The sequence below is a fragment of the Colossoma macropomum genome, unplaced genomic scaffold (genome assembly GCF_904425465.1).
Source record: "Colossoma macropomum unplaced genomic scaffold, Colossoma_macropomum, whole genome shotgun sequence".
Taxonomy (NCBI): domain Eukaryota; kingdom Metazoa; phylum Chordata; class Actinopteri; order Characiformes; family Serrasalmidae; genus Colossoma; species Colossoma macropomum.
This window is the reverse complement of record NW_023494787.1, coordinates 1,343,460-1,371,193: the sequence shown is the minus strand read 5'-3', so window position 1 is coordinate 1,371,193 and position 27,734 is coordinate 1,343,460. Positions and strand designations below refer to the sequence as shown.

General features: G+C 42.0%; 1 protein-coding gene and 1 gene segment (V, D, J or C); one reads left to right on the top strand and one right to left on the bottom strand.

Moving 5' to 3' along the window:
• The first annotated feature begins 2,161 nt into the window (after window positions 1-2,161).
• On the top strand, window positions 2,162-19,646 carry wipf2b (WAS/WASL interacting protein family, member 2b). Of its 3 annotated transcripts, none has more exons than XM_036565778.1 (8): window positions 2,162-2,220; window positions 5,922-6,055; window positions 7,998-8,130; window positions 11,457-11,603; window positions 13,940-14,605; window positions 15,116-15,316; window positions 16,412-16,513; window positions 17,587-19,646. In XM_036565778.1, exons 2-8 carry the CDS (start codon window positions 5,990-5,992, stop codon window positions 17,625-17,627), a joined length of 1,356 nt encoding a protein of 451 aa, XP_036421671.1. In that variant the 5' UTR covers window positions 2,162-2,220; window positions 5,922-5,989; the 3' UTR covers window positions 17,628-19,646. The 3 variants fall into 3 exon arrangements, with proteins under 3 accessions (XP_036421671.1, XP_036421672.1, XP_036421674.1); XM_036565779.1 differs by lacking the exon at window positions 2,162-2,220 and adding an exon at window positions 2,291-2,678; XM_036565781.1 differs by lacking the exon at window positions 2,162-2,220 and adding an exon at window positions 3,226-4,193.
• LOC118804836 lies at window positions 17,784-27,592 on the bottom strand. The segment is given in 3 exon segments: window positions 17,784-17,924; window positions 26,482-26,741; window positions 27,586-27,592. Coding segments are annotated over 3 exon segments (408 nt in total).
• Between the last annotated feature and the right edge of the window lie 142 nt (window positions 27,593-27,734).

The following is a 27,734-nucleotide window of genomic DNA, read 5'->3' as shown; positions in this document are numbered from 1 at the left end:
AGAGGAAGTGTTTTTCAATTCCATTTTAAAATGAATTTTCATTTTTCAGGACTGACTAAGCAGAGTCAGCGGCTCAAAACTGTTAGTTTAAAATTCATTTAGTTGGAATTCACTGTAAGTCATTTAATTCTAACTGTATAACCAGGGAGATCAGTGTCCTCCTGCCGTCTGTGGTATCATATTCAGTGTAAATGGTCATTTGGACACTTTTGTGAAGCCTCGAGTTCAGATTCTGAGTCTTTTTCACTTCTGCTATAAACTGCATGGCTCAAAATCAGGAGTCAGACTCACGAAAGTGTCTTGAAAAAAAAAAAACTTCTTAAATGTGAATTTAATTCTTAAGAAAAAAGCTGTTATTCTTCAAATAGCTTCAGAATTCTTTCATTTTCTTCTCTTAACTGTTTTAAGAACTATAACTATGTTTCAGTATAATTCTAAGAATAAGTGTGAATCTTGAAAACATTGTGTTCTTGAATGTTTTCCGAATCTTACGACTCTCACTGTCTCAGGCTGTGAATGTTGACGAGGTCAGCGGCTAAATTTAACAGTTAATCCATTTCTGTCCATCTTCCTCTCTTTCTTTTCACCATCACCCCACAATTATCATATTTTCTAAGGAGGATTTTTTCCTGTTGGCTGTTTCTTCCTCCGTCACCTCGAGATCTTATTTGTTGAAATTATTTAAACACTTGATGTTTTTCCTCCATTTTGTTCCTCTGAGTGGATTAAACTAAATAATGGAGAGAAATATTAATACAAATAGAAATATAACTCATGTCAGTTATGGAAAGCTGTAAAATGCAACATAACTGACATAAGAAAACAATCAAGATTATCTTAAGAGAATATTTGAGAACTTCTTAAGTGTTTTTTCCAGAATTGGGCCTCGTTCTCCAGTATCTTCCTAAGTTTGTTCTTAAGTGTGTTCTTGATAAAGGTCTTAAGAAAAAGTCTCCGTCAGATTCCTGACGTGTTCTTAAAGCACAGAACTGTTCTCACCTTTGTGCTCTTGAGTGTGTGTAGATTCTGTTCTTACCTAAGAACAAATCCCACATAAGAGAACATCGGTGAGTCAGAACCTTCGTCAGAACTGCGTAAGTGGGTTTAAAGAGGAAATTAATTAGTCTCATTAAGAACGGTTGGTGAATGAGGCTCATTCTTATGAACTTCTTAGTGTTTGTCTAAAGAACCTTCACATGTTTTTTTATCAAGAAAGCTTTCATGAATCCCAGAAACCAAACTGGGAAAAGATGGCAGCAGTGATTGGTCAAAAACTCCAACTTCACCAATTGTCCAGTGATCGATCACATCAATAATGCAGCTAAATGGCCGGAATAAACCTCGTGATCATCCGGGACTAAATCAGCTGACGACTCGGCTCAGTGAAGTCGGCGGTACCGTGTGGTGTTCCGGCCTCTGCGCTGTTCTTAGCAGAGCTCCATCACTTGGTGGAACTCATGCTGAACTTTATGAGCCCAGCAGTGGGCTATCTGCACAATCCCACCCTAGAACCTGTTACTGACCATGAAATACTCTTAATGTGTGCAAACAAACCCATTTTAATGATGGTGACTAACGCCAACAACTCAGCTCTTCTGAATCTAGAACAGCATCACGTCAGGTAGGTTGGTTCATCTGGTCGCCCCTCAAGACCACCCTGAAGGTAAACAGTGTACTTTACCGCTGAGCAAGTTTATTTACTTCAGAACAGTCTGATATGACCCGTTTCACAACTTTACTCACCTTCTTACAGCTTATAGTGTGAATAAATAGTGAGTATTTGTTTTATATATATATATATATATATATATATATATATATATATACGTGTTTATAGCAAATACTATTTATTCACACTATAAGCTAACATGCTAACGTTTTTTTTTGTTCTATTTTTTCTTTATAATTTTAGTTGCAGTTTACATTTTTTCACATATTTTGCTGCTTATTTTTTTTACTGGCTTTCTCTAGTGATATATGTGACTCAAATCAATCAATCAGTCAATAAATTAATCAATCAATAGATGAATAAAAAATGATAAAAAAAAAACCGAATTAACAAACAAACAAATAAATGATGGCAAGACGGCTAATCTACCCAAAAAATATGTGATACGCAAACCAACCAACCAACCAGCCAACCGGCCCCGCTCTGACGTGTGCAGTGTTTCCGGGAGCAGCGCGGTGAGGCGGTGCAGCGCGCGGATGCTGTGATTGACAGTGAGGCTGATTCTGAGTTTTTATTCTTTATTATATTTTTATTGTTTTTATTTTCTGTCGTGTCTGTTCAGCTCTGTTTACAGGTGCGGAGTCCGACACAGGTCTGAGATATATAACCTATTTAATCTGCTGCTCGCGCTCAGGTGCAGCCGAACTCTCCGTTCCACCTTAAACGCTGCAGATGTCCATTCAGGCGCCTCGGGCTGCTTAAGGTGGAACGGAGAGTTCGGCTGTGAAGCTAACCGCAGCTGCTTCATCTGTTCTATTATAGAGGTTTAAAGTCTGTAACTGGCTTTAATGCGGTTCGGACGCGGTCAGTGCGGCTGAAATTGGAGAGTGGTCAGTAATGAAGTTCCAGCGCGGCTGTTAAACCCGGACGGCCTCGATGCTAACCTAGCCTAGCCGCTCCGCCGGGCTGGGCCAGCTGTGGAAGGCGCGTCTGTTTGTGTGGAACAGAGGTATTTAACCCTCAGTTGAAGTCTGCTGGAGTAATCGCGGAGCTGCTACAGGAATATCTGACATTACCAGACGTATTTAAGCCGGTTTACACGGTGAAGGAGAGCCGTGTAGCTTAGCGAGCTAACGCTAATGCTAACGCTAATGCTAACGCAGCGCAGGAGGGCCGAGCTGTTTACGTCAGAGACGCCGAGCTGCGTCTTCACTCAGTTCGAGTTTAATTAAGAAAACCGCAGCTATGAGCTGATAAAGGTTCGGTAATAATGCGGAGGGTTCCTCTGTTCCTAATGCTGTTTAAATACGGCCTATTAAACCGGCTGATGTTGGGTTAGCTAAGGCTATCTGGCTACACTCCTAAAACATGATGGTTCTTCAGGGGTTCTTTAGCAAAGGCAGTGAACCAGGAGTTCTGTACAGAAATGGTTCCTGGCGTGGTGTAATAGTTCTTCAGATTGATGGAGAACATGTTGTATAGGGTTCTATGTATATTCTTAAAAAAGGTGGTTGTTTAAGGGGGATTGGGTGAAGATGCTGGTTCTGTAAAGAACCATGGACACTCAAAAATCATTTGCATGGTGAAATGGTTCTTCAGATTGATGGAGAACATGTTGTATAGGGTTCTATGTATATTCTTAGAAAAGGTGGTTGTTTAAGGGGGATTGGGTGAAGATGCTGGTTCTGTAAAGAACCATGGACACTCAAAAATCATTTGCATGGTGAAATGGTTCTTCAGATTGATGGAGAACATGTTGTATAGGGTTCTGTATACGTTCTTAAAAAAGGTGGTTGTTTAAGGGGGATTGGGTAAAGATACTGGTTCTATAAAGAACCATGGGCACTCAAATCATTTGCATGGTGAAATCATTCTTCAGATTGATGGAGAATGTGTTGTGTTGTATATGGTTCCACGTAGAACCACGCTTACACTTTACAAGTCTGACATCGTAACAGAACCCCCCTTGTTTATCCTATTTAGTATAACTATGTACAGCATGATCTCCATCAGTCTGAAGAACAGTCTTACCATGCAAAGGACCATATAAGCATGCAAATGGTTCTAAACAGAACTGTTCTTTTTGCTGAATAACCCTTGAAGAACCATCTTTATTAAGCGTGAGGCTCAGCTGCTGAACAGGCTTTGCATTACAAGGCGCTGTGAAAACCTGCAAATTAGGTTAAAATTGAAAATGTGGGACTTAAAGAGTGACGTGGTGTAGATCTACAGGACGGTGTTATTGATCATGATTTACAGTGAAGTCTGTGTTTTACAGCGTGTGAAAGGCTGACAGGCTGAGATCTGGTTGATGAGTCAGAACCTGAATCTTTATTAGCCGTACGTGGAGTTTCTCTGGGTCTCTGCGTCAACAGGGTTTTAAATAAAACAGAGAAAACATACAGATATAAAATAACACATGAAATGATCTGCATCAGAACATCCGAGCCAGAACCACCTGGTTCAAGAACAGGTTCTACCCTCGAGCTGTTCAACTGTCACGCTGACGGCACCACAAACACAGGTCATGAACACAAACACAAACTCCATCTGTCCACACACTGGACTTTAATGTTATTCTGAACGCACTGCTGACTGACTGTTCACTTGGACTGAACGCCTGAACGTTCAGACCCTGTTTACTGAACACTGCCTCTTTATGCTGTCACACTTATTTTGCATATTTTCCACACATTTATACACACTGTGCACCCGTACACCTCTGTGTCTCTCGTTTATTTATTGTTTATTGTCTGTTTGTTTTCTGTGCTTTTTGTGAAACACAGTCATCCAACTACTACATGCAGTCATGTCCTCGCCTCAGTTATTATTAATAATGAAGTTTAAATTGATTTGAAATTTTTAATTAAAATCAAATGATAAAATGATAAGGAGACAGATGTGCTGTGACGTGCCTGATAGGGAGACAGATGTGCCATAATGGGTTGGATAAGGAGACAGATGTGCTGTGACGTGTGTGATAGGGAGACAGTTGTGCTGTAACGCTGTGTAAGGTGACAGATGTGCTGTGACGTGTCTGATAGGAAGACAGATGTGCTGTAATGTGTCCAGTAGGGAGACAGATGTGCTGTAACGTTGTCAGATAGGGAGACAGATGTGCTGTAACGATGTGTAAGGTGACAGATGTGCTGTGACGTGCCTGATAGGGAGACAGATGTGCTGTGATGTGTCTGATAGGAAGACAGATGTGCTGTAATGTGTCCAATAGGGAGACACATGTGCTGTAACGTTGTCAGATAGGGAGACAGATGTGCTGTAACGTTGTCAGATAGGGAGACAGATGTGCTGTAACGTTGTCAGATAGGGAGACAGATGTGCTGTATCGATGTGTAAGGTGACAGATGTGCTGTAACGTGTCTTATAGGGAGACAGATGTGCTGTAACGTGTCTTATAGGGAGACAGATGTGCTGTAACGTGTCTGATAGGGAGACAGATGTACTGTAATGTGTCCAGTAGGGAGACAGATGTGCTGTAATGTTGTCTGATAGGGAGACAGATGTGCTGTAACGTGTCTGATAGGGAGACAGATGTGCTGTAACGACGTGTAAGGTGACAGATGTGCTGTAACGTGCCTGATAGGGAGACACATGTGCCGTAATGTTGTTTTGGATAGGGAGACAGATGTACTGTAATGTGTCCAGTAGGGAGACAGATGTGCTGTAATGTTGTCTGATAGGGAGACAGATGTACTGTAATGTGTCCAGTAGGGAGACAGATGTGCTGTAATGTTGTCTGATAGGGAGACAGATGTGCTGTAACGTGTCTGATAGGGAGACAGATGTGCTGTAACGTGTCTGATAGGGAGACAGATGTGCTGTAACGTGTCCGATAGGGAGACAGATGTGCTGTAACGTTGTCAGATAGGGAGACAGATGTGCTGTAACGACGTGTAAGGTGACAGATGTGCTGTAACGTGCCTGATAGGGAGACACATGTGCCGTAATGTTGTTTTGGATAGGGAGACAGATGTACTGTAACGGTGTGTAAGGTAAGGAGACAGATGTGCTGTAACATTGTCCGATAGGGAGACAGATGTGCTGTAACGGTGTGAAAGGTAAGGAGACAGATGTGCTGTAACATTGTCCGATAGGGAGACAGATGTGCTGTAACGTGTCTGATAGGGAGACAGATGTGCTGTAACGTGTCTGATAGGGAGACAGATGTGCTGTAACGTGTCTGATAGAGACAGATGTTCTGTACACTGATTTGTTTTGTCTTTTCTTTTTAAAGGTGTCTGTTTCCATGTTTATCTGAGTGAGTGTTCTGAGCTCAGCTCCACTCACTGAAGGCCGGTCAGGATGCCCAACGCTCCCCCACCCCCTCCACCACCAGGGGGACCCCCTCCACCCCCCACCTTCAGCCAGGTGAGTGCTCACCTACTGCACAGGTTCTCCATCCTTGAGCACTCGGACCTGACTGGCGTATCGTTTGGACGATACTATGGAATGGAACTATATTGATGATTTGTGTTTTTATTGTTATTTATTTATTTATGTATTTATTTATTTATTCATTTATTTATGTATTTATTTAGACATTGCCATGATTCGAACCAGCGACCTCCTGGCGATAGGGCAAAATCTCAATCGGCTTTTCCTCTGGAGAACCTAATAAGAGTCCCCCTGTTTAAATATAGGACTGTAATACAGACTGGACTGAACAATCTGAACACAAACTGTCATCATAGTTAAGATTGGAAATAAAAAAAATCAAACCTCGTCTTTATCATGATAAAGAAAGCGCTCCGTACACCAGACCTGGTTATTGTGCCACAAGCAATACACTCCTGTGTTAATCACTGTGGCCTTTTGCAAGGCTGTGGCAGTAACTTGTACACAAAACACACAGATACCCTACATGTCTATTTTTGCTGTGTATTCTTGCTGCAGTGTGCAGTTCAGGCCCTTAGAGCTGCAGTAGGTCACACTTAAAAAGATATAATTTATGACATGCACCAGTCAGGCATAACATTCTGACCACTGCCTTGTTTCTACGCTCATTGTCCATTTTATCAGCTCCACTTACTATATAGGTGCACTTTGTAGTTCTACAGTTACAGACTGTAGTCCATCTGTTTCTCTGATACTTTGTTAGCCCCCTTTTACCCTGTTCTTCAGTGGTCAGGACCCCCATGGACCCTCACAGAGCAGGTACTATTTGGGTGGTGGATCATTCTCAGCACTGCAGTAACACTGACGTGGTGGTGGTGTATTAGTGTGTGTTGTGCTGGTGTGAGTGGATCAGACACAGCCGTGCTGCTGGAGTTTTTAAACACTGCGTCCACTCACTGTCCACTCTATTAGACACTCCTACCTTGTCAGTCCACCTTGTAGATGTAAAGTCAGAGACGATAGCTCATCTGCTGCTGCACAGTTTGTGTTGGTCATCCTCTAGTCCTTCATCAGTGGTCACAGGACGCTGCCCACAGGACGCTGTTGGCTGGATATTTTTGGTTGGTGGACTATTCTCAGTCCAGCAGTGACACTGAGGTGTTTAAAACTCCAGCAGCACTGCTGTGTCTGATCCACTCAGACCAGCACAACACACACTAACACACCACCACCACGTCAGTGTCACTGCAGTGCTGAGAATGATCCACCACCCAAATAGTACCTGCTCTGTGAGGGTCCGTGGGGGTCCTGATCACTGAAGAACAGGGTAGAAGGCTCCTAGTTTGACCCTTTGCCCCGTCCGCTGCTGGTTGATTTTATCCGTAGTTCTCCGGGGAGTGTCTGTCCAGCGTGGTCCACTAAAGGTGCTTAAGGGTTTGCTTTAAAAGATGTTTAAAAGCTGTATTTGAACGAGTGATTATTTTACTCGTTCGACAGCTGCAGTATAAACACAGAAGATCATAAGTACAGTATTCAGCAGTCAGAATGTGTTGTGCTCAGTACAGTTATCAGTATGTACGTTAGAAGAACAGAGAACACCACAGGTTTGGTTTCTGACCTCTTGCTGCTCTACAGACATCACATGATATAATTTAATGAAGTACTGATTAGATAAAGCAGGTGTTGGATGGCAACTGTAAATACTGGACTTCATCCAGGAGAGAGCAGGAAATGATAAAACTAACACACAGCAGTCACAATGGATTGTTTATTTATTTGTATTCTGTTTTTCAACAAATACATGTTTACAGCTCAGATCAACTGCACTGCAGCTCATTTAATCAGAAGACTTACACAGTAGTATAAAAATTAATAGTAATAACAAGAATAATGCTATTGGTAAACTACAGAAACTATGAAATTTTGTTATCTTTTAAATTATTTTATTTTGTTTTATTTTTAAAAACATATATAGGCGAACACTACCCCACCCAAGCTGTCTCGAGACGAAGCGAAGGGCCGAGGAGCCTTACTGTCTGATATCTGTAATGGGACCAGGTTGAAGAAGGTGCCCGTGGTGAATGACCGGAGCGCCCCCCTCATCGAGAGTAAGAGCCCAGAGTCACTGTACATCACACAGCTGTTCAGTTACACTAGTCGACTGTTGACTCCAGGGCTGGACGTAAACATGTTGAGCGTTTACTGCTGGTGCTGTAAGAACCGCAAGTGTTGTAGCACAAAATAAACTACACACACACACAGACACACATTTTAAATGTAACAATTTGTCATTTTAGTGTGATAAAAAAGAAGCAACATGTAAATTTAATGTCGTGTTTTAATGAATAATTCAGATTCCCAATAAGGAGGCGCTTTCAGCACTTAAGTAGTGTTTTTCTACACATCTGAGGAAACCCACACCAGCGGGAGCGCACGTACAACGGCTGAAATTATGAATATCAAAATGTGTAACATAATAGTTTATCTAAGCTGTTATTTAAGGTATGACGTGTAATTAAAAGTGTTATCATTTATATTATTTATTATTGTTGCTTTTATTTCAATTATTATCATTAAAACAAGCTAAAGATAGTAATGGCAGGACCAGCAGGGGGCGCTTCAACTCCTGAATCCAGAGACACAGTTTTTTCAGCAGGCAAACTGTTAAATCTCAAATTGTTGCTGTCTGACATTACAGCCCCAAATTAAACAGCTTCTCGGACGTTTGTACAATACGAGCCCTGTTGTTTACAAACATCTGGATTTGTTCATTACTGTTTGTTTTACCTGATGGACTGCAGTTACCATAAACTCTAGAACTGAACCTACACTGAGGAGATGGTTTGTTCAGTGAGGGAACGTTTGATGTTATGTTAGTAGTTAGAAGTTACAATGGGTCATGTGTTATGACCTCACAGGTCTAGGGGATCTTAAGATAGGTTGTACATGAATAAAAAGGCCAAACGCCAACCCAACCTCCAGACCAAAACACCGTGAACCCAGATAAGATGGCAGTATATCAACATTTATTCCTTTTACTAATCAGACTTGAAGCTAGCAAAGGAGGAAAATGAAATTCCAAGTACTGGCATTTCAGAACAGTGGCCCACTTTCATGAATCCAGAAACCAAATCAGATTAGAAAAAGACTGTGACCTCCTGAACCCTCTGAATTATTACATGCACTCCACAATAACTGATACCACAGAAAGGTAAAGCATCAGCGAGTAGCAAAGATTAGGCTGCTCCTCGTGTCAAATCACAGATACTAGGTTACAAAACAGCTTCAGTATCACTGATTTTTCCTCAACCACTAAATATCTTCACTCATAAAATAAACGACTGACAAAAGAGCAACATGCCGCTCAGAAGGAGAACCTCTGCTGATAGATGGGTCAGCTATTTGACCGATAACAAAGCAGGCATAGCAGCACGAACACTCAAATTCTTACGCCAAGAGCAACTCCAGGGCGCGATTGCGCAACAGCTGGTTTTTGGGCTTCTGCTGCCGTACAGCCAAGCCAAAGGTCTCACTTAAAAGCTTTTAGCCAGACATAAGCCCACTGCCTTCAAAGGCCCCCCACAGGAGAAGGAATAGGGTCTATGCACCAGGCTATTTGTAACATGGACAGCGCGGGAGAAGTACGTACAGATGCCCAGTACCAGAAAACCAGCTCTGATATTACTGCGTAATGTTTAAGAAACCCTCAGATATCAATCTGAAGAACCATTTCACCAAGAGCTATTTAAGCATGAAATGGTAGAACTTATTTATGAAAGAAAAAGAATGAACTCTAAATAGAATCATTCCCTTTACTAAAAAACCCTTCCTCCATCTTCATCCATCCTTTTTAAGAGTGTTTGAATTCAAAACACCAGTAAAATAGGCCAAAACTGATATATACCAGAAAGCTAATAAACACCCATTTCACAACTTCAGTATCTCTTTATCTGTCACAAAAAAAAACATGCACGACAAAAACACTTAAACGTGCATGACAGGTTAACGAGTTCCTCCTCGTACACAACTATCGCCTCAGTTGCACTTGAAAGCAGCATTACGATGTACTGTATAAAAAAAAAAAAGTCACGCTGAAATTCTCTTGAAAGGGCAGGAAAGTGTGACTGCAATTCTAAAAGAAACCACTGGAGGCGCACTTGTAAGGAGCTGAAAGTGAGGGTCTGAACGTGCAGTACTGCGGGTCAGCTGTTGGATACTACTGGTTTCTTCCACATCCGGGTCTGCAAGCAGGACTCACTCTCGAATGAATTTCTGAAAAAGAGCTCCTTAATACAAAGTTAGAAAAACAGCAAATCTGTGACGCCACCAATTTCAGCTTCTGTAACAAAGGGAGGGCAATAAAACCACCAAAGATCAAATTCAAAATTTTAAAAGAAAACTAAAGACCATCCAAAACTACTTACTTACACACCTCCCCCACCAAAACAAAACTGCCAGCAAATGACCAAAACACTGACACGCACCAGACGAAATCAGGAATGGACGAGCTCCCAAATGTTACGACCTCACAGCTCTCGGGGATCTTTTGAGAGAGGTCATATATGAATAAAAAGGCCCAACACCAACCCGTCCGCCAGACCAAAGCACCATGGACCCAGATAGGATAGCAGTATATCAACATTAATTCCTCTCGTTAATCAGACTTGAATTGCCGTTTATAGGCAGCATAGTAAGATAGCAGAGAAGAGATAAAGTCGTTTATATTAGCCGTCTACTACATACAATATAGTAAGAGATAGTAAAAGGAGATAAATGGATTAAGGGGAGAGCTAACGCCCAAAACAAGCTAGAAGCAGAACCAAACTAACTTAGCTAGGATGACAAGAAAGATACAAACAGCCACTTTGAACCAAACCAGGAGAAAACGGTTTCAAGAAACATGAAGAGCTGAACAGAACAAGCTGAACCAAAGTCCTGGGTTTGATCTGGTCAGTGGGAGAGCAGATCACACAGACACAACAACCGAAGAAGCCAACCACCACCTTGCTTACCCAGGCCCTTTATAGCTGGAGCGCCCCCTGCTGGAGCCAATCAGAAGTCTCCAAGCTCTGGTCCTAGTAAATGGATAAGTGGAACCAGACAAAGACAGATAAGAGGGCAAGGCAGAAAAAGCATCCATATCCATCCTAAGGGTCGTAACACATGATTAAGTCAGTGAGCTACACACTCGCTCCAAAATCTAGACTGCTGATTGGCTGTTTTACATCTTGTATGCATGTTATTAACATCAGTACTTCTGAAATTCAGTATAGAAGTCAAGGTGTCAATATCAGAGTGAAATCCAGCCCTAGACTAGTCAGCAGCTGCCCACAGCGCCCTCTAATGGCTAATATATCCATTGCAGTGCATTAATGTGCAGGAAATGCGCTCAGAAGCTTTAAAGCCCAGCGATGGTTCTTCTGTTCTTTCATAGAGCCCAAAGGAGTCGGTGGGGGTGGAGCCAGCAGTGGGGGCGGAGCTAGCAGTGGAGGTGGAGCCAGCAGTGGAGGCGTGACGTCAGGAGCTCAGCCAATGGGTGGCTTGTTTCAAGGCGGTGTGCCTAAACTGCGGCCTGTAGGAGGTACACCTTTTAATGTGTAACACTTACTTTGTAAACCACAAGGGGTTAAAAATAAAGAGAAATAAAGTAATATGTTCTTAATCACATGGTTAGTTAACTAAGTTAAATGTATGTTAAATGGACTGGTTTGTGCCTGCCCTTCTGACTTGTTTCAGCATCAAAAAAATGATAAAAACAGCAAAAAATTGAGTTTTTTCTTCCTGCAAACAAGACTGAAAACTTCATCAAATTCAAATCATAATAAAAAAACAGTTTAGATTCCGCACTTTAAACTAGTGATGAATTAATAACATTTGTTTCAGACCAAGCATGAAAACCAAGAAACCTGAAACCAAGTCTGATACCACACTGAGTACCTACTTAGAATGAAGAATCTGTTAGTGTAAATGAGTGTAATGAACAGTTAAATCATTAAATCTATCTGATGTTTATGAAGGTCGTTATCTAGTGATCTCTGATTGAGCAGCGCTGCAGTGGAGGTTTAGTTCCCTGTCAGAAAAGCTCTTCTGTACAGCTGTGAGGAAAGTAGCTTTCATATTTTTGATCCCCATCAGTCTCTTTCACCAGCAGCACAGCGACAGCAGGAATTACATCCGAGGCTGACGCATCCGAGGAGCTCACGCTTCCAGTTTTCCGTCTTGTTGGAGTCGTTTGATTGGCTGGTTGAGCTGTAGCTGAATGTCCTCTAAAGCCAGACAGACACTGTGATTTTAGAAATCTTGTTCTTTGGTGACTCTCACTGTCTGTTTAAATAGAACATTGTGTTCAGACAAAGTTACGATTTATAAACTCACACTGTACGAAACGCTCCGTCTGACTGACCTGCTACGGGAAACGCAGCCTCTACAGACGCTCTGACTACAGACCGTTATCAATAAAGCTGATTCACTCAGTATAACACGAGCACTGAAGCTAAAGCAGGCCGTGATGTTCACGGTAGGACAGTTCGGTCTCTCTACGGCCTGATTTACAGAAAAATCACTGTATTAACGGTTATATCTCCCCATTCTATTCAGTTAAACAGAATAAAGTCACATCTACAGACTTGGGTAGGAAATGTAGACTTTTTCTCCTCCGTTTTGTTGGCCTATGTGTCTGTGTGTTGGTGAAGCGGTTGTGATTGTGTGTTTATATATGGTCTAAAATCTCACAGTGTATCCTGGTGGGAATCTACCAAGGCGGAATGTTTAAAGTGACCGCCTGTGTCCGACTGTGACGGAGTCAGTAACTCGTCTCTGTGTGAGCAGATCCTCCTTATATGCTGGTATCGGAATTTTGGTATCAGTGAATTTTTCATAATGACGAGTAAATGAGCACAGTATCGGTATCGATGCATCCCTACTTTAAACACACCACTTATTTATATGGAATTTTTTTACATAACTTAAAATGCATTGTTAGGTCTGTTATTGGGTTAATGACGACTAAGGCAGAAGAATCATTTAAAAAGTTCTAATTAATAAGGATATTATGTGCAATTGATATACTGATAGTAATTTTCATTGTTATACCATTTTGTAATCTACTATCCAGAAAATGTTAGGTGGTGCAACCACCTATTAATAAAATATATATTACAGGTACCGAAAATGTATATAAACTAGTCTTTGTATTTGCACACATGTATTAAACAGTTGGTTAAACAGCGCTCACACCAGCTGACCTAAACTTGACTATGAATCATATTATTTTTCCACTATTTGTGAAGATGTTACTGACCTTGGCGGTGTACTGTGAAGATCACTTTGAGGTCTTCTTTATGGTGTAGTTCCCTGTCCACTTTTTCTTAAAGGCATAATAAAAGTCCTTTGCACTGTGTGAGATTTAAAGAATTCAGAATTTACATTTTCCCAATGAGTTGAATGTTTTTAATGCTGACCAACATGTTAAGATTTTGAACATAGAACGAAAGTTATTTTATTGAGGGTTGTATGACAATTACTCCTTTTAACACTTTACTACTTGTGTATATATATATATGGTTGGTCAGTTGCACCACCTAACATTACAAGACTTTTTTTGGGAGACTTAATAAAATGACTAAAATGGCTAAAATGAGTTTTATTTTGATGCAGTTAAAATGTGTTCACAGAAAGGAGGTATTGTAGAATAACGAGTCATTTGTAATACATATTTAAAATGTTTTCTGTAGGAAAGCAGCCTGAATATTTAAATGCATGTCATTAACCCAGTCGTGTCTTAACAGTAATGTGAACTGAACATACAGCAGATTGACTAATAATTGAAGGTCAAGATTAATTTGAAATGTTAAGCTAATATTTGATAAGCTCATGTTTACGTGTTCTCTTTGCTAACACGGATGTTCTGTGTTCTAGACGGTTCCGTAGGCCGGTCTGCCATGCAGCCCCCCTCCTCCCGCCCTGCGGCCCCCCGCCCGCCCTGCCGTGCTGATGAGACTGAAGTCCAGCAGCAGGCGTCTCCGCCGGAGTCGGGTCGTTCTCAGCGCCCGTCTCTGCCGGACCTGTCTCGCCCCCCCAGTGCCACCAGCAGCCCCTCCCCCGGCATGAAGCACAGCACCTCAGCCCCGCCCCCACCCCCGCCCATGTCTCGCCGGGGCAACGCCCCACCAGCCCCTCCCCAGAAAGCCACCGGGGCGCCGTACAACCGCGAGAAGCCCCTCCCCCCGACCCCTGGTCAGAGGGGTCCGTCACCTGCCCCAGGGCCGCCCCCTCCTCCCCCCGTCAAACCGCCCCCCTCACCCGTCAGCAACCGCTCCTCTTCCTCCTCCTCCTCCTCTTCATCCCTGGCCCCGCCCCCTCCACCCCCCTACCGCCAGCAGATCTCCGTCACCAACGGCCCCTCCAGCCCAGTTAACGAGGCGGCCCCCGAACTCCCCCAGCGACACAACTCCCTCAGCAAGAAGCCCGCCCCAGGGAGCCACACCCCTACCAGAGCCCATGCCCCACCCCCTCCACCCTCCCCCACACCGCAGGCTGGGAGACCCCCGCCCCCAGCACGGGACCCTCCGGGACGGGCCGCAGGTGAGCCTCACTTCATTAAAGCGATAAGATCCCTCAGTAGTTCAGCTGTTTACATGCCAACCATGACCTGGAGTCCAAGAGAGCACAGTGGGTTGGGTGGTCCTTCTTCTCCCCCCATCACAGCACAGTGATATTTTAGGTTTGCGAACAGTAATGGAAGCCACCGATTAGCATTGAGCAAAACCAGGTTTCCAGTATGATGTCTGTGTTTGATTGGTTTGCATGTCAGTTAAATGGGTGCTTCCTGCAGGCAGCTCTTGATCACACTGAGCGATGAAACCTACCAGACTCTCTGACGATAAGTCTGGTTACCGAGATGAAAGCTGCAGGTGCTGCAGAATTCCTGATCTGTTGTTTGTTTCCTGAAGCTTCTCTCTGTTGTAGAAAGTGTGGATGATTGATTCATGTTTTGATTTACTGTTTATTCCCAGTTACATTTTGTATATTAAGTCTATTTGTTATTAGAGCACTTATTTTTAACGTTAATTCTTCTTTGTGTTGGTGTTTTAGCTCCTCCGGTACCCGGGCAGACGTCTCGGAACGGTCGGGATGCCCCTCCACCGCCACCCCCCTATCGGACTCACGGTAGCTCTTCAGATCCGCCCAGCCGAGGCAAGCCCCCCCCACCCCCATCCCGCACCCCCGCCGGACCCCCCCCCCCACCCCCGCCCATCCGCAACGGACACACCTCCAACCCCCGCTCCTTCGTAGGTGAGTGCTCCTCACACTCACCTCCATCTGCATCAGCCCCTCCTCCACTCACCTGGACACCAGCTCTTCACCTCTGACAGCAGCCATTTAACGCTGGCCAATAAATATGTCATCACTGTACTGGAGGGAATTTTCACAAAACACTGTGTTCAGACAAAAACAATCAACGACAGAGCTACATTTAATTGAACAATAATTTTCAAGTCAATGACTCAACCAGATATTTGTTACTGCGCAGTTATACAGTTACATCGTGTCCCAGAGAGCGAACATTCAAATGTAGTATTGCATCACGTCACAAAGGACAGGAGATGCAACAGAGGCTTTAATATTAAATATCTACCTAAGCTGAGTCTTACATTTGTCTTCTCTTAGCCCTTCAGTGCATAATTCAATGATTAAAAATGTAATAATAAGTACGTTAAAGTAAACAGTTTAAGATAAAACCAAATCAGTTTAGGTTAAGATATGCTCTTCCTTAATAAAAAAAAAATGAAAAAAAAAACTTTAGGTTGATATTTAGTTTTTTTTTTAATGATTTTGTACTTTAAAATAAATTCTACAGACTCTTAAACCTTTTCTATCTTCTGGAAAGGCTCCTCACTGCTACAGGTTGTGGATAGTGGATGTTTACAGCACCTCCATGACAGTAAATAGATCACATTAGGGTTAAATAGCATTAACAAAGAATTATAACAGGATTAGATCTACTAGAGCTGATACTGATGCCTTAAAGTACTCCACAATATCCTCCAGTACTGATATTTTAAATCAGATCAGAACGTCCCTAATCTGCTTTACTGTACCATTAACTCTGGAAACATTCTCCCTGTTCATGTTTGAGCCCATGGACTGAAATGTATTGTTTGTCTCATAACAATTGTGTGTAATGTGACCAAAATAGAGAATATTTATAATGATTCCTTCACAAATGAAAATGTAACTGCCATATATTAATGAACATATATAAAAGTCTATACCAGAACTGACACAGTGACAAAACATCACGTAGGAATGTTTGAATCTGTTTTGCTCTGATTTCTGAGGTTGTTCTGTCTCTCTTTGTCTTTTCTTCCTTTCTTTGCTTTAATCCAGATGACTTTGAATCCAAGTATTCTTTCCATCCGCTGGATGACTTCCCCCCTCCAGAGGAGTACAGACACTTCACTAAAATCTATCCCAGCAAAGCCAACAGAGGTAACGAAACAGTGCGGTTCTGTTTATATGTCTGTATTTTGATATCTGATAATCACACTATCATGTGTTAGTTTGTGTAAGGGTGTTTTCACACTTGTCCCGAGTACTTGAGTTCACACCCAGGACCGATTCTGGGCTCGTTTGGGGGAGGATCTTATCATCACTAGTTTATTTACACACAAGAATTTCATCCAAACTGTGGATTGATTGCGCAATTCCATACATCACTGCTCTGCATGCAGGTTTGCTGGATGGTCGGCCGCTTCACCCGTTTGATTTTTATTATTTTCCTTGGATAAAAACACTGATAAGTTGAAGATCAGCTCTTCTGTCCGCAGCCGTCCTCTCCCCATCACCGCAGCCGAAAAGGGAAGTGATGCAATAAATTGAAGCAGTCAGATAACAAAATGAGCCAATCACACAGCCCCACACATGGTGCTGGGACCGGATAGCTTCCACGCGTACAGTGGACCCACCAGAGCTCCCTCAGACCACCCATTTCAGGAGGACCAGAGATCGGTTCTCTGGACTGCTCTCAGGCTCGAAAACAGCTTTCACACTCGAACAAAAATACCGAACTTACTGAGCAGGTGGTCCTGGATCTGGAACGAAGCTGTAGTATGAAAACACCCTAAATGTGTCAGTAAAACTTCTCCCTTGTATCTACACTTATTGGTCAATTTATCAGAAACACTGAAGGTTTGAATCAATGAGGGGCGGTCCTCCCCTGACTGTGATTGGTTCGACTCAGTGCCTCGTTTGTTCTGAAAGCTCATTTGTTCTGGTCCTAATTGCCACCTAGTTTGTTCTGAGACCTCCCCCTGACTGTGATTGGTCCTCATCACCTATGCAGAGTTTTTTTTAAGTATATTAAGGACAGCATGTTTGGCATTATTTGGTTTTATTCTCTTGTGCAGAGCTTATAGATGCTCAGTCTTAAAGTGATTAGCTTGAACTTGATTTGACAGCTGGACAGAAACCTGACGAATGTCTCTGCTGTGCTGAGAATGGTCCACCTCTGTTCAGATGGATGTTGAGTGTATTGACTGACCTTCTGCTTTTCTCTTTGCCAGTGGTGAGGGGGGCGCCTCCTCTCCCCCCGGTGGGCAGGTGAACACTGTGACCGGTCACATGGTGCCGTGTGGGAGGCAAGAGTTACACATTCATACACAGACAATCTCACACTAAACTACACACAGCCTGCACCTTATTAACACCCTCTCTCTCCTCGCTGGACTACATTCCATTTCACTCAAACTCCATCACAGCTTCAGGACTTCACTCCACTGGAGACTGAGAGGGGCAGTAGCAGGAAACCACCTTCAGTGTTGCATTCCACACCCGGAATGGCCAGTTCTTTCTTTTCCTGAAGATGTTGAAGCCCATAATATGTACATTTTAACTCTACGGTCTGCACAACACAGTACCGTTACTGAGAAAACACAAGTAAATAAGGTTTGGATTAACACTTACGGCTCTATGTGAATTGATAATTATTGCTGTTACCGTTATTATGAATATTAACACTATTTCTTCAAAAATCCATTTAAGATTGATGCACTGTGAACATGCCAATGACTCTGAACGCGGAGGAACTTGCGAACCTGTCCTTGAGTGCAAACTGTAAGAACTGACACTGCTTTAACTTTGACACTCCCCACTTTCTTTAAGTTCTCTCAGGGGGCGTTTGGGACTTGAATACTTTCCCCTCGCTAAGAAAAACTGCTCTTAGTTCTCTCCAGAAGTGCCAAGAGAAACAGGTCGTAAATGGCATGGTTTTGTCTCTAAGTCATCTCAGGCCTTTCCTTGTCTATGGTAGGCTCATTTGCAAGGTGTTGATGTAATGACTATTGATTTCTTGCTTTTTTTATTTGGTTGTTGTAAAGTTGCTCTTGCTTTGTTCCACGAGAACTGCCACAACTGTTCCTGTGAAATAATTTTTGCTGTATGTCTTCCATTTGTTGCGCCTCGACAACGTGACGAAGCTGCTCCGTTTCTGATGCCCTTCGCTTCGTGCCGTTTAGCTCGAGAGAAAATAATCCACACTACATGTGCTGCCCAGCATCTTACTGTGCTACAGACAGCTTTGCGTTAACGCTACGTTCATTCATGAGCAAAGCCACAACATGAACACTACTAAATCCCAAAGGAGTGAAATGAACCTGAAACCTGGAGTCACTCACTTTGGACTCTTTAAATGCATTTAAAAGACTCACTGGGACAAAGATGATGGGAACTTGCATGTGGAGCTGCAGACTGCTGTGCTTTTCAACATGTTCTTGTTAAGAACCTGCTCTTTGGATCCTTCTCATGTTGATTATGTGAACTGGAAAAGAGTAGCAAAACAAATGTGACGTGCAAGGTTCCGAGATACTTCGTAATATTGCTAAAAAAGTGGCTAATAGTAACTATCGCGGTAGTTATTGAGTTCAACTAACTATTTGGTTACCTTTACTGTTAACTCTGTATAGTTAGCTCTTAAATAAGAGGTTTAATTTAAAGGTGGTTGTAGGACGGGTAGTAAATCATTCCTCATGACTGATTTCCTTTAACAGGTTCACAGATTGCCTGCATTTATATTGTATTTTAAAGGTGCGAAGTTACTGCTGTTGATGCATTTCATACATTCATCTCAACACAACAGTAATAAACAGTACATACACTATATGCATGTAGTAACCCCACCCCTTTCTGCCTTACACACTGTCATTAACTCATCGGTACGCAGTTTCTAAGAAATAAACAAAACGTGAGACAAAAAAAAAAGTACATTGAACTATGTAGAGAAATATAATAGTGATAGATCTTAATCTATTTTTCAGCTGTAAAAACTGTGTAATATAGAGAATGCTTTGGAGCAGATGTGAATAACATGGGCCTCTAAAAGAGCCTCTGACTAATCGCTAGCCATTCGTCTGTACGTCCTAATATGAACGTGGCTGATTGAGGGTTTATTTTCCTTTCTGTATTTCTCCCTCTCTGTCACCAGAGGTCAGTGTAGACTTATTTACAGGAGCATAAGTTCACTCACATTGAGAGAGACTCCTTTCTTCATTCTCACCCTGTTCAATGCTCTCTGTATGTTTTGCACTTCTCTGTTGACCAGCCAGTTCAAATAAAATCTAAAACATGGTGTTGTTATTGTGTCAGTTTTTGTAAAAATCTATTATTGATTTACCAACCTATTAAATTTTTCGTCACAGAATTAGTGGAACATTTGATATTAATGGTGCATGGATTTCCTGGACACTTCCTTAAAAAATAGTTGTGGGGATTTGTAATTGAAACTATTAATGATCTGAATGCTAATATCTTCCCAGGCCCAGTTTCCCAAAAGCATCTTAAAGTTAAGATCATCATTACTGGTAGAGAGAGAGTTCAGTGTGATGCTTGCTCTACCATTTGAGGATCATCGTAGTGCCAAGATGCTTTTGGGAAACCCAGGACTGGTCATTACTGGTGTAATATTTTCTGGAACTTGATTTTATCATTACACAACATTTTGACAGAAGATGATATTTTGTTTGATTCTACTTCAATGTGTAATGTGTTGTTTAGAGCCATCTAACTAGGTCACTGTAATCTTCAAAACAATCTTTAAATATCTTGAGCAAACAAACAGAAAAGGAAATCAGTTAACTCTAAAGCTCCATCATAGTTTAACCAGGAATATACACTTCTTTAAATAGGAAAAAGAACAAAAATAAAGTTAAACATGGGATAAAAATTAACAGGGGCTGTGTTCACCAGCTGTTATCAGTACTTGTCTTTCTAGGATAAAAAATATTTTTTTGATTGAAATAGTTCTTAACACTAAAATAGTTATTAGTTGCTGGATTTTAAAAGTTTTATTCTTATTCCATTTGTTTTTCATATAAAGGGCTACCCTGACAGTCTTGGTTCCTCTCAGTGTTGTTTATGTTCCATAGGGAAAATTAAGCAGGTACTGGGATCATACAGAGGAAAGATTCAGTGTTTAATGTTAAAACTCAGGAATCTGCCCAAAAACGATCTGATATATTGTTGATTGTTGATGTTAGAGTTTAGTGTGAGTGCAAGGTATGATTACAGATTCTAGAACTGACGAATTCATGCTGAGTTTGGTTGAATACAGATCATAACAGACGTTTGAGAGATATGGTGATAAACCTTTGTTTGACACTGGCCTGGATATAAATATGTAGAAAACATCTTCATTGCCCAGTGGAACTGGTAGAATTTACTGTTTCTTTTGTATATGTGTACATTATGCACAGTAAGAGTTGCCTTTGTTGCAGTGATTGAGGAAGGTGTTGGTAGTACCACATGGATCTACACAATCTGGACAAAGGTATTGGGACACACCTCTTCATTGAATTCAGGTGTTTCATTCAGTCTCATTGCCACAGGTTTTTAAAATCGAGGACCCAACCATGCAGCCTGCCTTTACAAACGATAGTGAAAGAATGGATTGTTCTTGAGAGCTCACTGAATTCTAGTATGGTACTGTAAAAGGATACCACTGCTGTAAAATTCAGTTTGCGAAATTTTTTCCTTCCTAGATTTTCCACAATCAACTGTGAGTGGAATTATTGAAAAGTGGAAGCGTTTAGGAATCACAGCAACTCAGCCATGAAGAGTCAGAACACGTAAAGTTACAGAGCGGGTCTCCGAGTTCTGAGGAGCACAGAGCATAAAAGTCTCCAACGCTCTGCTGATCAATAACTGCAGAGTTCAAACCTCCTCTGGCATAAACATCAGCACAAGAACTGTACCGGGAGCTTCATGGCTGGGTTTCCATGGCTGAGCAGCTGCATGCAGCCTTACATCACCAAGCACAGTGACAAGCGTTGGATGGATTGGAGTAAAGCGCCGCCACTGGACGCTGGAGCAGTGGAAACGTATTCTGTGGAGTGACGAATCAGCTTCTCTATCTGTCAGTCTGATGGACGAGTCTGGGTTTGGCGAATGCCAGGAGAACATTACCTGCCTGACTGCACTGTGCCAGCTGTAGAGTTTGGTGGAGGAGGGATGATGCTATGGGCCTGTTTTTCAGGGGTTGGTCTAGAACCCTTAGTTCCAGTGAAGGGAAATCTTAATGCTTCAGCATATTAAGACATTTTGGACAGTTGTGCATTTCCAACTTTGTGGGAACAGTTTGGGGAAGAACCATTTCTGTTCCAGCCTGACTGAGCCCCAGTGCACAAAGCAGCTCCATAAAGGCCTGACTGGGTGAGTTTGGTGTGGAAGAACTTGACTGGCCCTCTCAGAGCACTGACCTCAACCCTATCAAACACCTTTGGGCTGAACTAGAACGGAGATTGTAAGCCAGGCCCTCTCGTCCAACATCAGTGTCTGACCTCACAGATGCTCTTCTGGATGAATGGGCAAAAATTCCCACAGACACTCCAACATCTTGTAGAAGCTTCCCAGAAGAGTGGAAGCTGTTAGAGCTGCAAAGGGGGACCAACTCCATATTAATGCCTATGGATTTAGAATGGGATTCAAAAAGGCTCTTGTAGGTGTAATCTGTAGGTGTCCCAATACTTTTGTCCATATGGTGTGTATTCAACTGTTCATTGTCACTTGTTTGAGTAAGTACTATTTTGCTTGAATTGCCCTCAAACTCTTTGAACCTGCCTCCACCTGCTAGTGCAGCAGCAGCTTCCTCACAGGTGGAAAGCAGCAGGTGAGGCTGGGAAAATTCTTATCAATCACTCAAACAATCAGTATTGGCTCCTCAAGGATGTCTACTCTCCCCACTGCTCTTCACAGTGTACTAATGACAGCAGTCATTGAACTCATCAGAGACAGTGATGAGTCTGCTTACAGATGAGTTGTTGGTTGGTCCTCTGGAGCAGTTACAAGAACTTTGAGCTGAGAATGCTCACAACAGAGGAGAGGACTGTGGACTTCAGGTGAAGCCCAGCATCCCTGACAGCCCCCACCATCCTCAACAAGACTGTGTGGGCAGTAGAGTTCTTCAAATTCCTGGGAACAACAGGCACCAGGGACTTGATATGAAACATTCACTCCGTCACAAACAAAGCTCAGCAGTGGATGAGCTCTGCTGGGTTTCCAGCAGCTAAAGCCATTCACCCTGCATCAAGAGCTGCTGGATCAGTTCTACACATAAAGAATAAAGAACACTGGCATTACTCATTCTGCTTGATCTGCACACTTCCAGAACTAGGAAGTGTGCAGAGAAAACCAAATGTTACAGTATTACTGTGGTAGAACCCTGGTGTCTATTTCCATGGTTTGATTGTAAAGCTACAGCAGTGATATTGTATCTGAAGAATGTGTGGGATGTCACTCCAGGATCCGTAATGATGCCTTCTTCAGTGATCGATAACCTGATGATAATCTTATTGTGATGGAAATATCCCCCCCAAACTTACACAGCTGTCTCAGTCTTAGGGGGTTTGGGTGTGTTTGAGATGTGAAACTCAGATTTGCATGAGCAGAACGGCTGATGAAGGTCAGAGCAGCACTGTGGAGCTTCTGCAACTTCAATCTTACAGTAAATTTTTTGTAAATGATTTTAAGAAATGTTCAGTAATTGTCCATCTGAGATCAGTTTGACTTTTATTTACTGAAACTTTATTCAAATGGAAACAAATCTCTTTTATTTATGTTCAGGGTTGTTCCATCAAATCCCCTGAAACAAAATCGAGTTGAGAAGAGAACTGTGCCTGAAGCACCTTACATTTCCCATCTAACATTCTAAAAATATTCACCGCAGTCTTTAGTTTCCTATGACAAAGTTTTTGCTCCAGCTACGAGGTACCAGTACCGCCCATGTTACGTTCCACTCGGCTCTTCTTCGTTTTCCTCTCACTGTAAAACTCGACATCATCACTCAGAACTCGGAACTCTCCTCAACCATCTGCCTGCACCTTCTGCTGAATCAGTCCCCCTGACATCCACACTGTGGGTTGTTCTCACTGCTCTGCTACTCTGACTGGTGCTGCCTCAATCAGATCCATCTCCAGATTTTCACGTCTTTACCCTTTTCTACCAGTTCATCACTTTGATTAAGTGGGAAAAGCAGTCTTCCATGCCCTCACACTTCTGTTTGTACAGTGAATTGACATGTCAGATTATTGGCTACATGCTCTAATCCTATGCAAGTTGCTAGCTTGATCTGGTTGAATGAGTTACTGGTTTAAAGGAATGTGCTATATTCAGCTTTACTGTCATCAAAACAACCCATGCCAGGATAAAAGCATTCAGTAAAATTGCAGTTGTGGTGATTTACTAATTTGAATACAGACACAGATTCGTATTGTATTTTATTGTGGACAAGATTGACACTGGACCACAGTATAATTTTCTTTTCATGTCAAGCCCAGTCCATCTCTGTATCATCTTTCAACCCTATTCCAGGACTTGAGGTTCCTCAGCTGCCTATTGAGTGAGATCCTCTCACTATAAACTCAGTCTTCACCCTCTCCACTGCCTCCTGGTTGTTCTACCTGCCAACACCCAACTTTTCATGTATCTTTCAGTCCCTTCTGGCTTGTCCCCCAAGATGTGGACTCTCCACTCTACTGTTGGCTCCATCACCATCACACCTCTCCCCCATACACTACCACCCTCGTGCTCCAGTCATTCCTCTTGCCCACACCATTCAAACATGAACTTGAATCTCACCTCTGTGCACTACACTTCTTTTGCTTCACCCGGTTTGCATCACTCCCTGCCTGATTGGAGCTGCTAGATCACTCTTACTGGAGTACCTGTTTTCTATTCGAAGTTGCAATCTCATTAGTCATTTAGCACTTTGTGTCAACTCACTCTGCCTCTTTATGCCTTCATTGCTGCTTCTTTCTCAATCCTCTTAGCCCCTAGTCCAGCAGGAGACTGGCCCCTCTACTTCACTGGATTTCTTCATTGTTTCCATAAACACTGACTATGTTCAAACATTTTTTCTGTAAGCAAAGTGCTCTGTTTATTTATCCTAATGTCATCCACCCCTGTGCACTAAACTCGTATCTCTACTCTTGAACACAATATTTGCATCATTACCATGAAATGCACCTCCAACCTCCTGTCGCACTTTGTCCCTTCCCCTGGATGTTCCACCACTTTGGATGCTACGTCCCTCCCTGAACACCTGACGCCATCCTTCTGAACACCACATCTTTTTAGGCCTCTCTACTGCAGGCTAAGCTCAAATGCCTCCCTCATGAACTCATTTTCTGTTGGGCCACATCAACCACATTCATTTTACTGCAGTGGCACCCCTTAAGAACATCCTTAAGTCCTGGTCCATAGATACTGTCAATTATCTAAGGACTTCTTGCCAAGAATAGGGCTTCATCAAGCTGCCCTGTGTATCATCATGTGCATTAGTGTATTTTTTTAACAAGCAGATGATGGACAACTGTGAAATTGCCATAGGCCTATTTTCTAGGCTTCATCTTACCTTGCAGGGCTAGACATGATCTTGTGAAGAGAACACACCTCTGGGGACAACCTGCTGGATTGCGGTAACAAGGGTTCCTTGTTCCTCTAACCTGTTTAGTTAGAATTCAATTCTAGTAGCTCATCTTTTCCCAAACATAGCTGCTCATTCATTCATATCACATTTATTCTGGCTGTATCATTGTAACTGTGAATAGCAGAGGCCACATAAAGTTGCTGCTAATGTACTGTTAACTTTTATCACAAGTGGTATATTCTAAAGTATAATGTGCTATAAAATAGAGTTTAGAAATTTCACTCAGAGTCTCCCCACAGCAACGTCTACATTTAGCCCAAAAATTTGCATGTTTGTCGTTACGAGATCACACCTGGCCCTGCAAAAGTTGTAAGTGTCCAGCCTGTGCTGCCAGCCGCCAGCAGAGGGCGACGGCGGCGAGGCACCACAAGTTCAGGGAACTCCAATTCCCAGAAGCCCTCAGGCCGATTAGGCCCAACCTGGCACACCTGTGGACTCCTCTACTTAAGGCCATGGCAAACAGCAGCACTTTGTCACATCTTTATAGAGGGGTGACCAGTACGGTGCTTTGCGCAGGTGGGTATTTAAACAAAAAGAAAAGAAATGAGGACTGGGAAAAATAAATGAAAAGAAAAAAGAGAAGTTGTCCCAACACAACAGAAAGAAGAAAAAGGGGGCAAAAAAAAAAAAATCCCCAAAACTACTTAAAAGCCAAAAACAAGGCTTAATGAAGAAACGGCTCCAAACCATACAAAAAGTATTTGTTCCACGAAGAGCAAACAGGTGAAACATAAAGCTGATCTTCCTCTCAGAATCACAGAGGAAGTGTCTTTTGTTTTGTGATTATCTTTTATTTCACTTTATCTCAGCCTTTGTTTGAGCTGCTTTCAGCGTCACTCACTTCACTCTTCATCACCTAATTATATTCATTTAAGACCCTTTCTCACAGGTTTTGTTTAATTTTGTCTGATGACGATTGTACCTGTGATCACTTTTACTCTTTATTTTTGGTTTGGCTCCGTTGCTCCCTGTCGTTTTGTTGTTTATTGTCTTGTGAAACAATAAAATTCTTAATTTAATTTAAACTAATTTAATTAATTTAAAGTTAATTTAATTCTGCGTCTAGGTCAGGGTACTTGTTTGATGACCCCTTGTGGACAATTCTGTGTATATTATATATCTTAAGTCAATTGTCAATTTAATTCTTAATTCTGGGTCAGTGTAGCTGGTTAATGCCCCCTTGTGGACAGTCCTGTGTACATTGTGTAAATAATTCCAGATCAGACTGAAACAGTGAAGTTTGTAAAAGGTTTTATTTTGCAGACACGATTAAAGCAGTGAATGGAAGTGGAGTTGAGGATGAAGGAGAAGATCTGAGATGGAGCTGTAAGATGATGTAGGAGCTGATGTCAGCAGAAACACTCGTACACACTGCAGACTGATGGAGAGAGAGTGTGTGTGTGTGTGTGTGTGTGTGTGTGTGTGTGTGTGTGTGTGTGTGTGTTAGTTCTCGGTACACTGCTGTGCTGGAGCCGTGACTGACCTCACAGCTCACTGCCCTCGTCTTCCTCCACTGGTCCTCAGTGAGGGTCAGCGTGCTGCTCCAGCTGTACAGGCCGTTTCCCTGCTGCAGCACGCCGGGGCTGACCACCACACCTGAGCTCCACCTGCTACCGTCCACCTTCCAGCTCAGTGTCCAGTCTGAGGGAAAGCCCTTACTGACCAAACACAGCAGTGTAGCCTTCCCCCGCTGGAGCTCCTCACTGGAGGGGGGCAGCAGAGAGAGGGAGGGCCGAGTGACACCTGGACACACCAGAGAGAGAGAGAGAGGTGAATAACAGAAGATCACTGTCCAGCAAGTCATATCATGGATTTCCATGAAAAGTTTGGAGTAAAAGCTTTAATTCATGCTGTCCTGCAGAATTTCAACACTGAGCTCCAAATAGTTTTTAGTTCTGAATGTTTTGAACATTAATATCAGTGTAACTGTTGTGGAAAAATGCAGAAGTTCCTGTTCTCTGAAATGGTCATATTCGGTTCTGTTAGTCGTTCTGAAGAACTTTCACTTCCTTTACCAGACTTTATGTTCATAAACAGAACAGTTCGGTTAGAAAAGCAGCAGCTCGTTAAAACTAATTTCACTGTTTACAATAAACACTGGGGTTAATACTATTCTAATAATTTAATAATAATGTAATCACCATCTAACCATGTTTAACTTCTAGTTAACAGATGTTGTGTTTATAAAGAACAGAGTGAAGCAAAAATACCATTAATTACAGTAACAAGTACAATAATTACAGACTGTATTGAATAACTACACTGTAATAAACGCTTTTCTAAATTCAACCTAAAAAATGACTTAATGTGGCAACAGATTAACTGTGTTTTTAAAAATAAAAAAATTGAAAACTGCAGAACTGTGCAAAGCAAAATTTAAGTTTAGATTAAGTGATATTTTACCTCAAATCAAATCTTAAACACATCAAATCAACTGCTGCCCTGTGTCACTTTTTATATTGTAAAAACTACAAAATGAGTAATTATAATATTAAAACTGAAAATATTTAGAGAATATTTTTACAACAATATGAATATGCAAAAAGTCACTTATTTAAAAGAATATTCTAAAACAATATTCTGGCACCCAACATATCTGCATTTAAATTATTTAAAATTAAATCATGATTTGTATGAAAAAATAATTTTATAGAAAATTGACTTACAGCATTCTAATTAAAATAAAGTGGATATACTGAAAGACTGATATAAACATACAAGGTAATTTTTAATTGC